The sequence below is a fragment of the Bombina bombina genome, chromosome 5, assembly GCF_027579735.1.
Source record: "Bombina bombina isolate aBomBom1 chromosome 5, aBomBom1.pri, whole genome shotgun sequence".
In the NCBI taxonomy this organism is placed as follows: domain Eukaryota; kingdom Metazoa; phylum Chordata; class Amphibia; order Anura; family Bombinatoridae; genus Bombina; species Bombina bombina.
Window position 1 is genome coordinate 783,730,188 of NC_069503.1, and position 15,457 is coordinate 783,745,644.

A 15,457-nucleotide genomic window follows, 5' to 3' on the forward strand; every position below is an offset into this window, starting at 1 on the left:
AAATATATCTGTTGGTGTGAATCTAAAGGATTCCCTTGGGACAAGGTTAAGATTCCTAAGATTCTATCCTTCCTTCAAGAAGGATTGGAAAAAGGATTATCTGCAAGTTCCCTGAAGGGACAGATTTCTGCCTTGTCTGTGTTACTTCACAAAAAGCTGGCAGCTGTGCCAGATGTTCAAGCCTTTGTTCAGGCTCTGGTTAGAATCAAGCCTGTTTACAAACCTTTGACTCCTCCTTGGAGTCTCAACTTAGTTCTTTCAGTTCTTCAGGGGGTTCCGTTTGAACCCTTACATTCCGTTGATATTAAGTTATTATCTTGGAAAGTTTTGTTTTTGGTTGCAATTTCTTCTGCTAGAAGAGTTTCAGAATTATCTGCTCTGCAGTGTTCTCCTCCTTATCTGGTGTTCCATGCAGATAAGGTGGTTTTACGTACTAAACCTGGTTTTCTTCCAAAAGTTGTTTCTAACAAAAACATTAACCAGGAGATTATCGTACCTTCTCTGTGTCCGAAACCAGTTTCGAAGAAGGAACGTTTGTTGCACAATTTGGATGTTGTTCGCGCTCTAAAATTCTATTTAGATGCTACAAAGGATTTTAGACAAACATCTTCCTTGTTTGTTGTTTATTCCGGTAAAAGGAGAGGTCAAAAAGCAACTTCTACCTCTCTCTCTTTTTGGATTAAAAGCATCATCAGATTGGCTTACGAGACTGCCGGACGGCAGCCTCCCGAAAGAATCACAGCTCATTCCACTAGGGCTGTGGCTTCCACATGGGCCTTCAAGAACGAGGCTTCTGTTGATCAGATATGTAGGGCAGCGACTTGGTCTTCACTGCACACTTTTACCAAATTTTACAAGTTTGATACTTTTGCTTCTTCTGAGGCTATTTTTGGGAGAAAGGTTTTGCAAGCCGTGGTGCCTTCCATCTAGGTGACCTGATTTGCTCCCTCCCATCATCCGTGTCCTAAAGCTTTTGTATTGGTTCCCACAAGTAAGGATGACGCCGTGGACCGGACACACCTATGTTGGAGAAAACAGAATTTATGTTTACCTGATAAATTACTTTCTCCAACGGTGTGTCCGGTCCACGGCCCGCCCTGGTTTTTTAATCAGGTCTGATAATTTATTTTCTTTAACTACAGTCACCACGGTATCATATGGTTTCTCCTATGCAAATATTCCTCCTTAACGTCGGTCGAATGACTGGGGTAGGCGGAGCCTAGGAGGGATCATGTGACCAGCTTTGCTGGGCTCTTTGCCATTTCCTGTTGGGGAAGAGAATATCCCACAAGTAAGGATGACGCCGTGGACCGGACACACCGTTGGAGAAAGTAATTTATCAGGTAAACATAAATTCTGTTTTTTTCCAGCTTTTATTATATTTAAAGGGACACTGAACCCAATTTTTTTCTTTTGTGATTCATATAGAGCATGCAATTTTAAGCAACTTTCTAGTTTACTCCTATTATCAAATTTTCTTCATTCTCTTGGTATCTTTATTTAAAAGCAAGAATGTAAGTTTCGATGCCGGCCCTTTTTTGGTGAACAAACTGGGTTGTCCTTGCTGATTGGACAGCACCAATAAACAAATGCTGTCCATGGTCTGAACCAACAATTTGCTGGCTCCTTAGCTTAGATGCCTTCTTTCTTTCATGTAATTAGCAAGAGTCCATGAGCTAGTGACGTATGGGATATACATTCCTACCAGGAGGGGCAAAGTTTCCCAAACCTCAAAATGCCTACAAATACACCCCTCACCACACCCACAAATCAGTTTTACAAACTTTGCCTCCTATGGAGGTGGTGAAGTAAGTTTGTGCTAGATTCTACGTTGATATGCACTCCGCAGCAGGTTGGAGCCCGGTTTTCCTCTCAGCGTGCAGTGAATGTCAGAGGGATGTGAGGAGAGTATTGCCTATTTGAATTCAATGATCTCCTTCTACGGGGTCTATTTCATAGGTTCTCTGTTATCGGTCGTAGAGATTCATCTCTTACCTCCCTTTTCAGATCGACGATATACACTTATATATATATATATATACCATTACCTCTGCTGATTTTCGTTTCAGTACTGGTTTGGCTTTCTACAACATGTAGATGAGTGTCCTGGGGTAAGTAAGTCTTATTTTCTGTGACACTCTAAGCTATGGTTGGGCACTTTTTTTTAAAGTTCTAAATATATGTATTCAAACATTTATTTGCCTTGACTCAGGATGTTCAACATTCCTTATTTTCAGACAGTCAGTTTCATATTTGGGATAATGCATTTGAATAAATCAATTTTTTTCTTACCTTAAAATTTGACTTTTCCCTGTGGGCTGTTAGGCTCGCGGGGGCTGAAAATGCTTCATTTCTCCAACATAGGTGTGTCCGGTCCACGGCGTCATCCTTACTTGTGGGATATTCTCTTCCCCAACAGGAAATGGCAAAGAGCCCAGCAAAGCTGGTCATATGATCCCTCCTAGGCTCCGCCTACCCCGTCATTCTCTTTGCCGTTGCACAGGCAACATCTCCACGGAGATGGCTAAGAGTTTTTTTGGTGTTTAAATGTAGTTTTATTCTTCAATCAAGTGTTTGTTATTTTAAAATAGTGCTGGTATGTACTATTTACTCTGAAACAGAAAAGAGAAGAAGATTTCTGTTTGTAAGAGGAAGATGATTTTAGCAAACGTTACTAAAATCGATTGCTGTTTCCACACAGGACTGTTGAGATGAAGTAACTTCAGTTGGGGGAAGCAGTTGGCAGACTTTGTAATGCTGGAAGGCTGTCATTTTCCCTATGGGGACCGGTAAGCCATTTTCTTAGATTAAGTAAAAGAATAAAGGCTTTATAAGGGCTTAAAAAACTGGTGGACATTTTTCTGGGCTAAAACGATTACTTTGCTAAGCATATTTGTCAGATTATAGCTCTTTATAGTTATTATAATCTTGGGGATTGTTGTTAAAAAACGGCAGGCACTGTATGGACACCTTTTTCAGATGGGGGCCTTCTCTAGTCATAGGCAGAGCCTCATTTTCGCGCCACTAATGCGCAGTTGTTTTTGGAAGGCAAAGCATGCAGATGCATGTGTGAGGAGTTAAGATCCACTGAAAAAGCTTATAGAAGGCGTCATTTGGTATCGTATTCCCCTTTGGGCTTGGTTGGGTCTCAGCAAAGCAGATTCCTGGGACTGTATAGGGGTTAAATGTAAAAACGGCTCCGGTTCCGTTATTTTAAGGGTTAAAGCTTTCAAATTTGGTGTGCAATACTTTTAAGGCTTTAAGACACTGTGGTGAAATTTTGGTGAATTTTGAACAATTGCTTCATGCTTTTTCGCATATTCAGTAATAAAGTGTGTTCTGTTTAAAATTTAAAGTGACAGTAACGGTTTTATTTTAAAACGTTTTTTGTGCTTTGTTGACAAGTTTAAGCCTGTTTAACATGTCTGAACCATCAGATAAACGATGTTCTATATGTATGAAAGCCAATGTGTCTCCCCATTTAAATATATGTGATAATTGTGACATGGTGTCCAAACAAAGTAGGGACAATGATGCCACAGATAATAATAGTGCCCAAGATGATTCTTCAGATGAGGGGAGTAAGCATGGTACTGCATCACCCCCTTCTGTGTCTACACCAGTTTTGCCCACACAAGAGGCCCCTAGTACATCTAGTGCGCCAATACTTATTACTATGCAACAATTAACGGCTGTTATGGATAATTCTATTGCAAATATTTTATCTAAAATGCCTACTTATCAAAGAAAGCGCGATTGCTCTGTTTTAAACACTGAAGAGCAAGAGGACGCTGATGATAACGTTTCTGACATACCCTCACACCAATCTGAAGGGGCCAGGAGGGAGGTTTTGTCTGAGGGAGAAATTTCGGATTCAGGAAAAATTTCTCAGCAAGCTGAACTTGATGTTGTAACATTTAAATTTAAATTAGAACATCTCCGCGCACTGCTTAAGGAGGTATTATCTACTCTGGATGATTGTGACAATTTGGTCATTCCAGAGAAATTATGTAAGATGGACAAGTTCCTAGAGGTTCCGGTGCCCCCCGATGTTTTTCCTATACCCAAGCGGGTGGCGGACATAGTAAACAAGGAATGGGAAAGGCCCGGCATACATTTTGTTCCTCCACCTATATTTAAGAAATTATTTCCTATAGTCGACCCCAGAAAGGACTTATGGCAGACAGTCCCTAAGGTCGAGGGGGCGGTCTCTACTCTAAACAAACGCACTACTATTCCCATAGAAGATAGTTGTGCTTTTAAAGATCCTATGGATAAAAAATTAGAGGGTTTGCTTAAAAAGATGTTTGTTCAGCAAGGTTACCTTCTACAACCAATTTCATGCATTGTTCCTGTCACTACGGCAGCGTGTTTCTGGTTCGAAGAACTAGAAAAGTCGCTCAATAAAGAATCTTCGTATGAGGAAGTTATGGACAGAGTTCAAGCACTTAAATTGGCTAACTCTTTTATTCTAGATGCCGCTTTGCAATTAGCGAGATTAGCGGCAAAAAATTCAGGGTTTGCTATCGTGGCGCGCAGAGCGCTCTGGCTAAAGTCTTGGTCAGCGGATGTGTCTTCCAAGACGAAATTGCTTAACATCCCTTTCAAGGGCAAAACACTGTTTGGTCCTGATTTGAAAGAGATTATTTCAGACATCACCGGAGGAAAGGGCCACACCCTTCCTCAGGATAGGTCTTTTAAGGCTAGAAATAAGCCTAATTTTCGTCCCTTTCGCAGAAACGGACCAGCCTCTACTTCTACATCCTCTAAGCAAGAGGGTAATACTTCTCAACCCAAACCAGCCTGGAGACCGATGCAAGGCTGGAACAAGGGTAAGCAGGCCAAGAAGCCTGCCACTGCTACCAAAACAGCATGAAGGGATGGCCCCCGATCCGGGACCGGATCTGGTGGTGGGCAGACTTTCTCTCTTTGCTCAGGCCTGGGCAAGAGATGTTCAGGATCCTTGGGCACTAGAAATAGTTTCTCAAGGTTATCTCCTGGAATTCAAGGAACTACCCCCAAGGGGAAGGTTCCACAGGTCTCAATTATCTCCAAACCAAATAAAAAGACAGGCATTCTTACATTGTGTAGAAGACCTGTTAAAGATGGGAGTAATTCATCCAGTTCCAATTAGAGAACAAGGGATGGGGTTTTACTCAAACCTGTTCATAGTTCCCAAAAAAGAGGGAACATTCAGACCAATTCTAGATCTCAAGATCCTAAACAAATTTCTCAGGGTTCCATCGTTCAAAATGGAAACCATTCGAACGATCCTTCCTACCATCCAGGAAGGTCAATTTATGACCACGGTGGATTTAAAGGATGCGTACCTACATATTCCTATCCACAAGGAACATCATCAGTTCCTAAGGTTCGCTTTTCTGGACAAGCATTACCAGTTTGTGGCACTTCCATTCGGATTAGCCACTGCTCCGAGAATTTTCACAAAGGTCCTAGGGTCCCTTCTAGCGGTTCTAAGACCAAGGGGCATTGCAGTAGTACCGTACTTGGACGACATCCTGATTCAAGCGTCGTCTCTGTCAAAAGCAAAGGCTCATACGGACATCGTCCTAGCCTTTCTCAGATCTCACGGATGGAAAGTGAACATAGAAAAAAGTTATTTTTCCCCGTCAACAAGATTTCCTTTCTTGGGAACAATAATAGACTCCTTAGAAATGAGGATTTTTCTGACAGAGGTCAGAAAATCAAAGCTTCTAAGCTCTTGTCAAGTTCTTCATTCTGTTCTTTGTCCTTCCATAGCGCAGTGCATGGAAGTAATAGGATTGATGGTTGCAGCAATGGACATAGTTCCTTTTGCACAAATTCATCTAAGACCATTACAACTGTGCATGCTCAGACAGTGGAATGGGGATTATACAGACTTGTCTCCGACGATTCAAGTAGATCAAAGGACCAGAGATTCACTCCGTTGGTGGCTAATCCTGGACAACCTGTCACAGGGAATGAGCTTCCGCAGACCAGAGTGGGTCATTGTCACGACCGACGCCAGTCTGGTGGGCTGGGGCGCGGTCTGGGAACCCCTGAAAGCTCAGGGTCTATGGTCTCGGGAAGAATCTCTTCTCCCGATAAACATTCTGGAACTGAGAGCGATATTCAATGCTCTCAAAGCTTGGCCTCATCTAGCAAGGGCCAAATTCATAAGGTTTCAATCAGACAACATGACGACAGTTGCATATATCAACCATCAGGGGGGAACAAGGAGTTCCCTGGCAATGGAGGAAGTGACCAAGATAATTCAATGGGCGGAGGACCACTCCTGCCACTTGTCTGCAATCCACATCCCAGGAGTGGAAAATTGGGAAGCGGATTTTCTGAGTCGTCAGACATTCCATCCGGGGGAGTGGGAACTCCACCCGGAAATCTTTGCCCAAATAACTCAATTATGGGGCATTCCAGACATGGATCTGATGGCGTCTCGTCAGAACTTCAAGGTTCCTTGTTACGGGTCCAGATCCAGGGATCCCAAGGCGACTCTAGTAGATGCACTAGTAGCACCTTGGACCTTCAACCTAGCTTATGTATTCCCACCGTTTCCTCTCATTCCCAGGCTGGTAGCCAGGATCAACCAGGAGAGGGCTTCGGTGATCTTGATAGCTCCTGCGTGGCCACGCAGGACTTGGTATGCAGACCTGGTGAATATGTCATCGGCTCCACCATGGAAGCTACCTTTGAGACAGGACCTTCTTGTTCAAGGTCCATTTGAACATCCGAATCTGGTTTCTCTCCAACTGACTGCTTGGAGATTGAACGCTTGATTTTATCAAAGCGTGGGTTTTCAGATTCTGTAATAGATACTCTGATTCAGGCTAGAAAGCCTGTAACTAGAAAGATTTACCATAAGATATGGAAAAAATATATCTGTTGGTGTGAATCTAAAGGATTCCCATGGAACAAGATAAAAATTCCTAGGATTTTATCCTTTCTACAAGAAGGTTTGGAGAAGGGATTATCTGCAAGTTCTCTGAAGGGACAGATTTCTGCGTTATCTGTTTTACTTCACAAAAGGCTGTCTGCTGTGCCAGACGTTCAAGCGTTTGTTCAGGCTTTGGTTAGAATCAAGCCTGTTTACAGACCTTTGACTCCTCCCTGGAGTCTTAATCTAGTTCTTTCAGTTTTTCAAGGGGTTCCGTTTGAACCCTTACATTCCGTAGATATTAAGTTATTATCTTGGAAAGTTTTGTTTTTGGTTGCAATTTCTTCTGCTAGAAGAGTTTCTGAGTTATCTGCTCTGCAGTGTTCTCCGCCCTATCTGGTGTTCCATGCAGATAAGGTGGTTTTGCGTACTAAGCCTGGTTTTCTTCCGAAAGTTGTTTCCAACAAGAATATTAACCAGGAGATAGTTGTACCTTCTTTGTGCCCGAATCCAGTTTCAAAGAAGGAACGTTTGTTACACAATTTGGACGTAGTCCGTGCTCTAAAATTCTATTTAGAGGCCACTAAAGATTTCAGACAAACTTCTTCTTTGTTTGTTGTTTATTCTGGTAAAAGGAGAGGTCAAAAAGCAACTTCTACCTCTCTTTCTTTTTGGCTTAAAAGCATTATCTGTTTGGCTTATGAGACTGCCGGACGGCAGCCTCCTGAAAGAATCACAGCTCACTCCACTAGGGCTGTGGCTTCCACATGGGCCTTCAAGAACGAGGCTTCTGTTGACCAGATATGTAAGGCAGCGACTTGGTCTTCACTGCACACTTTTGCCAAATTTTACAAATTTGATACTTTTGCTTCTTCAGAGGCTATTTTTGGGAGAAAGGTTTTGCAAGCCGTGGTGCCTTCCATTTAGGTGACCTGATTTGCTCCCTCCCTTCATCCGTGTCCTAAAGCTTTGGTATTGGTTCCCACAAGTAAGGATGACGCCGTGGACCGGACACACCTATGTTGGAGAAAACAGAATTTATGCTTACCTGATAAATTACTTTCTCCAACGGTGTGTCCGGTCCGCGGCCCGCCCTGGTTTTTTTAATCAGGTCTGATGAATTATTTTCTCTAACTACAGTCACCACGGTATCATATGGTTTCTCCTATGCATATTTCCTCCTGTACGTCGGTCGAATGACTGGGGTAGGCGGAGCCTAGGAGGGATCATATGACCAGCTTTGCTGGGCTCTTTGCCATTTCCTGTTGGGGAAGAGAATATCCCACAAGTAAGGATGACGCCGTGGACCGGACACACCGTTGGAGAAAGTAATTTATCAGGTAAGCATAAATTCTGTTTTTATTGCGTCATTCTTGGCGCGGACTTTTTTGGCGCAAATTTTTTTTTCTGTTTCCGGCGTCATACGTGTCGCCGGAAGTTGCGTCATTTTGACGTTCTTTTGCGCCAAAAATGTCGGCGTTCCGGATGTGGCGTCATTTTTGGCGCCAAAAGCATTTAGGCGCCAAATAATGTGGGCGTCTTATTTGGCGCTAAAAAAATATGGGCGTCACTTTTGTCTCCACATTATTTAAGTCTCATTTTTTATTGCTTCTGGTTGCTAGAAGCTTGTTCACTGGCATTTTTTCCCATTCCTGAAACTGTCATTTAAGGAATTTGATCAATTTTGCTTTATATGTTGTTTTTTCTATTACATATTGCAAGATGTCCCATGTTGAAGCTGAGTCAGAAGATACTTCTGGAAAATCGCTGCCTGGTGATGGAGCTACCAAAGCTAAGTGTATCTGCTGTAAACTTTTTGTAGCTGTTCCTCCAGCTGTTGTTTGTATTGAATGTCATGACAAACTTGTTAATGCAGATAATATTTCCTTTAGTAAAGTTACATTACCTGTTGCTGTTCCATCAACATCTAATACTCAGAGTGTTCCTGATAACATAAGAGATTTTGTTTCTAAATCCATTAAGAAGGCTATGTCTGTTATTCCTCCTTCTAGTAAACGTAAAAAGTCTTTTAAAACTTCTCATTTTTCAGATGAATTTTTAAATGAACATCATCATTCTGATTCTGATAATGGCTCTTCTGGTTCAGAGGATTCTGTCTCAGAGGTTGATGCTGATAAATCTTCATATTTATTTAAAATGGAATTTATTCGTTCTTTACTTAAAGACGTCCTAATTGCATTAGAAATTGAGGATTCTGGTCCTCTTGATACTAAATCTAAACATTTAGATAAGGTTTTTAAATCTCCTGTAGTTATTCCAGAAGTTTTTCCTGTTCCTGGTGCTATTTCTGAAGTAATTTCCAGGGAATGGAATAATTTGGGTAATTCATTTACTCCTTCTAAACGTTTTAAGCAATTATATCCTGTGCCATCTGACAGATTAGAATTTTGGGACAAAATCCCTAAAGTTGATGGGGCTATTTCTACCCTTGCTAAACGTACTACTATTCCTACGGCAGATGGTACTTCGTTTAAGGATCCTTTAGATAGGAAAATTGAATCCTTTCTAAGAAAAGCTTACTTGTGTTCAGGTAATCTTCTTAGACCTGCTATATCTTTGGCGGATGTTGCTGCAGCTTCAACTTTTTGGTTGGAAGCTTTAGCGCAACAAGTAACAGATCATAATTCTCATAGCATTATTATTCTTCTTCAACATGCTAATAATTTTATTTGTGATGCCATCTTTGATATCATTAGAGTTGATGTCAGGTATATGTCTCTAGCTATTTTAGCTAGAAGAGCTTTATGGCTTAAAACTTGGAATGCTGATATGTCTTCTAAGTCTACTCTGCTTTCCCTTTCTTTCCAGGGTAATAAATTATTTGGTTCTCAGTTGGATTCTATTATCTCAACTGTTACTGGAGGGAAAGGAACTTTTTTACCACAGGATAAAAAATCTAAAGGTAAATTTAGGTCTAATAATCGTTTTCGTTCCTTTCGTCACAACAAGGAACAAAAGCCTGATCCTTCATCCTCAGGAGCGGTATCAGTTTGGAAACCATCTCCAGTCTGGAATAAATCCAAGCCTTTTAGAAAATCAAAGCCAGCTCCTAAGTCCACATGAAGGTGCGGCCCTCATTCCAGCTCAGCTGGTAGGGGGCAGATTACGTTTTTTCAAAGGAATTTGGATCAATTCCGTTCACAATCTTTGGATTCAGAATATTGTTTCAGAAGGGTACAGAATTGGCTTCAAGATAAGGCCTCCTGCAAAGAGATTTTTTCTTTCCCGTGTCCCAGTAAATCCAGCGAAGGATCAAGCATTTCTGAAATGTGTTTCAGATCTAGAGTTGGCTGGAGTAATTATGCCAGTTCCAGTTCTGGAACAGGGGCTGGGGTTTTATTCAAATCTCTTCATTGTACCAAAGAAGGAGAATTCCTTCAGACCAGTTCTGGATCTAAAAATATTGAATCATTATGTAAGGATACCAACATTCAAAATGGTAACTGTAAGGACTATCCTGCCTTTTGTTCAGCAAGGGCATTATATGTCTACAATAGATTTACAGGATGCATATCTGCATATTCCGATTCATCCAGATCACTATCAGTTTCTGAGATTCTCGTTCCTAGACAACCATTACCAGTTTGTGGCTCTGCCGTTTGGCTTAGCAACAGTTCCAAGAATTTTTACAAAGGTTCTCGGTGCCCTTCTGTCTGTAATCAGAGAACAGGGTATTGTGGTATTTCCTTATTTTGACGATATCCTGGTACTTGCTCAGTCTTCACATTTAGTAGAATCTCATACGAATCGACTTGTGTTGTTTCTTCAAGATCATGGTTGGAGGATCAATTTCTAAAAAGTTCATTGATTCCTCAGACAAGGGTAACCTTTTTGGGTTTCCAGATAGATTCAGTGTCCATGACTCTATCTTTGACAGACAAGAGACGTCTAAAATTGATATCAGCTTGTCGAAACCTTCAGTCACAATCATTCCCTTCAGTAGCCTTATGCATGGAAATTCTAGGTCTTATGACTGCTGCATCGGACGCGATCCCCTTTGCTCGTTTTCACATGCAACCTCTTCAGCTCTGTATGCTGAACCAGTGGTGCAGGGATTACACAAAGATATCTCAATATCTTTAAAACCGATTGTACGACACTCTCTGACGTGGTGGACAAATCACCATCGTTTAGTTCAGGGGGCTTCTTTTGTTCTTCCGACCTGGACTGTAATCTCAACAGATGCAAGTCTTACAGGTTGGGGAGCTGTTTGGGGGTCTCTGACAGCACAAGGGGTTTGGGAATCTCAGGAGGTGAGATTACCGATCAATATTTTGGAACTCCGTGCAATTTTCAGAGCTCTTCAGTCTTGGCCTCTTCTAAAGAGAGAATCGTTCATTTGTTTTCAGACAGACAATGTCACATCGGTGGCATACATCAATCATCAAGGAGGGACTCACAGCCCTCTGGCTATGAAAGAAGTATCTTGAATTCTGGTTTGGGCGGAATCCAGCTCCTGTCTAGTTTCTGCGGTTCATATCCCAGGTATAGACAATTGGGAAGCGGATTATCTCAGTCGCCAAACGTTGCATCCGGGCGAATGGTCTCTTCACCCAGAGGTATTTCTTCAGATTGTCCAAATGTGGGGACTTACAGAAATAGATCTGATGGCCTCTCATCTAAACAAAAAACTTCCCAGGTATCTGTCCAGATCCAGGGATCCTCAAGCGGAAGCAGTGGATGCATTGTCACTTCCTTGGAAGTATCATCCTGCTTATATCTTTCCGCCTCTAGTTCTTCTTCCAAGAGTGATCTCCAAGATTCTGAAGGAATGCTCGTTTGTTCTGCTGGTAGCTCCAGCATGGCCTCACAGGTTTTGGTATGCGGATCTTGTCCGGATGGCTGCTTGCCAACCGTGGACTCTTCCGTTAAGACCAGACCTTCTGTCGCAAGGTCCTTTTTTCCATCAGGATTTTAAATCCTTAAATTTAAAGGTATGGAGATTGAACGCTTGATTCTTAGTCAAAGAGGTTTCTCTGACTCTGTGATTAATACTATGTTACAGGCTCGTAAATCTGTATCTAGGGAGATATATTATAGAGTCTGGAAGACTTATATTTCTTGGTGTCTTTCTCATCTTTTTTCCTGGCATTCTTTTAGAATTCCGAGAATTTTACAGTTTCTTCAGGATGGTTTGGAGAAAGGTTTGTCTGCAAGTTCCTTGAAAGGACAAATCTCTGCTCTTTCTGTTCTTTTTCACAGAAAGATTGCTAATCTTCCTGATATTCATTGTTTTGTACAAGCTTTGGTTCGTATAAAACCTGTCATTAAGTCAATTTCTCCTCCTTGGAGTTTGAATTTGGTTCTGGGGGCTCTTCAAGCTCCTCCGTTTGAACCTATGCATTCATTGGACATTAAATTACTTTCTTGGAAAGTTTTGTTCCTTTTGGCCATCTCTTCTGCCAGAAGAGTTTCTGAATTATCTGCTCTTTCTTGTGAGTCTCCTTTTCTGATTTATCATCAGGATAAGGCGGTGTTGCGAACTTCTTTTGAATTTTTACCTAAGGTTGTGAATTCCAACAACATTGGTAGAGAAATTGTGGTTTCTTCATTATGTCCTAATCCTAAGAATTCTAAGGAGAAATCATTGCATTCTTTGGATGTAGTTAGAGCTTTGAAATATTATGTTGAAGCTACTAAGAATTTCCGAAAGACTTCTAGTCTATTTGTTATCTTTTCCGGTTCTAGGAAAGGTCAGAAGGCCTCTGCCATTTCTTTGGCATCTTGGTTGAAATCTTTAATTCATCATGCTTATGTCGAGTCGGGTAAAACTCCGCCTCAAAGGATTACAGCTCATTCTACTAGGTCAGTTTCTACTTCCTGGGCGTTTAGGAATGAAGCTTCGGTTGATCAGATTTGCAAAGCAGCAACTTGGTCTTCTTTGCATACTTTTACTAAATTCTACCATTTTGATGTGTTTTCTTCTTCTGAAGCAGTTTTTGGTAGAAAAGTACTTTCAGGCAGCTGTTTCAGTTTGAATCTTCTGCTTATGTTTTCAGTTTTTTTCATTATAAAATTTAAACTTTATTTTGGGTGTGGATTATTTTTCAGCGGAATTGGCTGTCTTTATTTTATCCCTCCCTCTCTAGTGACTCTTGCGTGGAAAGATCCACATCTTGGGTAGTCATTATCCCATACGTCACTAGCTCATGGACTCTTGCTAATTACATGAAAGAAAACATCATTTATGTAAGAACTTACCTGATAAATTCATTTCTTTCATATTAGCAAGAGTCCATGAGGCCCACCCTTTTTGTGGTGGTTATGATTTTTTTGTATAAAGCACAATTATTCCAATTCCTTATTTTTTATGCTTTCGCACTTTTTTCTTATCACCCCACTTCTTGGCTATTCGTTAAACTGATTTGTGGGTGTGGTGAGGGGTGTATTTGTAGGCATTTTGAGGTTTGGGAAACTTTGCCCCCTCCTGGTATATGTATATCCCATACGTCACTAGCTCATTGACTCTTGCTAATATGAAAGAAACAAATTTATCAGGTAAGTTCTTACATAAGAAGAAAAAATTGATCATAGAAGTAAATTAGAAAGTTGTTTAAAATTGCATGTTTTATCTTAATCATGAAAGAAAAAATTTGGGTTCAGTGTCACTTTAAGTATGTATGTATATTTAAGAATTTAGTAATACTATCAGTGATTTAGTTAGGTTAAATAGGGTAACATTTTGTTTATTTATTATTAACATTTTTTTCCTTCATAAAAGCTTATGGTTTTCATTGTGATTTTCAGTGCTGTAAAACCTAATTTACTTGAAAGATGCTTATCTGATCTCAAGAATACACTCACGCCTCAAGATTGTGAAGAAAGCATAAAGTCACAGGTCAGGTTATTTAATATTCTTCCTGTAATGTTTCTGTAGTGTTTGTTTTGTATTTTTTCGATTTAATTTATTAACAACCATGTTATTTTGTAATGGCACATCACACTTCAAAAAGATTTATTATAGTGACTTCTGCATTTTGTTTTAAAAATATTAATTTCTTATACATATTTATTGCAATTGTAGTACCCAGGTTTGCTGCATTATTCTGTCTGTTAGAATACATAGTCAGGAATAATCCTGATTTCTTTCATCAGATGTTGAGAATCCGCAAGCCATCATGTGTGGGAATTCCCCTCCTTACCATTCGGAGGAGGCAAATGATACCCCAACACACCAGGACTTTAAATTGCTCATAGTTCCCTGTCAGACAGAGCAGTAGACAAAGAGTTTCCCACCAGGCAATGAAGGATCTCTCCTCAGTGAGAAATTTTATAAGCCGCCTCCCAAGTGCAATGTAGATTCAACTACCAATCCCCTGGTGTGCTGTTCCTTGAGGGATCCAAAGCCTTCCCCTGGTGAAATGTGGATTAATCCACCAATTGTAGACTGATCTTAATTATGATAGATCCATGGCATTGTGCTTGCACTGCATATGATGATGTCGTCTACTGGAATCAAGTTGCTGCCAATGAGGTAAGCACAATGGGTAAAGGTGCTCTTAGGTAAGTGTGTTGCGTCTTCATAGCCCACTATCTATTAGTATGCACATGTACACATGATTTACATAGAACATCAACACATTTGGCACCTATTGAAAAATGGACTTCCCAGGCAATAACAAAGTCTTTATCCACAAATCACTCCCACAACAAGTGTAATTAGTATGGCAACTGATTCCAGCTTTGTTTAGATCGGCAACAAACACATATCAAACTGTATTCTCATCATCCAGGGTAAAACCGGTCATTTGGAGATCTTCTTTTCGGCCTTCTTGCTGCTGCAAAGTAACCACTCTTACCATCTGTATTAGTTCACGTAGGCAGTGCATCCACAGTGAATCTTTCTTTTAAACCGATGTCTTTCTTCCACAAGCTGTCGGGCCATTCCTGATTGCCTCTCTTGGTTTCCCTTCTCAGCAGGTGATGTCACCAATGTTCCGATCACGTGTGTCGGCCAGTGGGAGTGATTATAGGCAAGGGAATACCTCACTGATGTGCTTTGCTCAATATCCAATAGTTACCAACTCGAAAACCAATCAGAGGAGCACTCTCAGTGGTAAAAAAAAATATAGCTTTTATTCGTAACAGTCTTAAAAATTCACATCCTATGCACAAAGCAGTAAAGCTGGGAACAGCCATAGTCGTAGCTAAAATCCATAGGCCAATCCAGGCCTTATATGTGATTAAAACAAACTCAATTACTATTGAAGTTATTTGTGTGTATATATATATGTGTATATATATATATATATATATATATATGATTTAGGCATATTTGTTAATTTATCCCTAATATTAATAGATGATTATTTCATATAAGATATATGTGAAAAATGTTGGTTGAATATATTTAAAGGACTATTAGCATAGTAACTCTTTTTAGAACCCAAAATTGTATATTATGTAAAAGATCTGCTATACATGTCAGGATCAAGAAGTTGGTAGAGGGTGGGCTGCGTACTCCAAGTTTGCTTTTAGACAATGATTATTATTTTAATCACATATAAGGCCTGGATTGGGCTATGGATTTTAGCTACGGCTGTTAAGCTGAAACGCGTCAAC

The 15,457-nt window shown here is 40.6% G+C and overlaps 1 protein-coding gene across 1 annotated transcript in view; it reads left to right on the forward strand.

Annotated features, from left to right (window-relative positions):
• Positions 1-15,457, forward strand: part of RTTN (rotatin) — a 1,186,344-nt gene that overhangs the window by 815,789 nt on the left and 355,098 nt on the right. Inside the window, exon 38 of the mRNA XM_053714873.1 lies at positions 13,643-13,733. Coding sequence (XP_053570848.1) covers positions 13,643-13,733 — 91 coding nt within the window. The remainder of the gene's footprint in view (positions 1-13,642; positions 13,734-15,457) is intronic.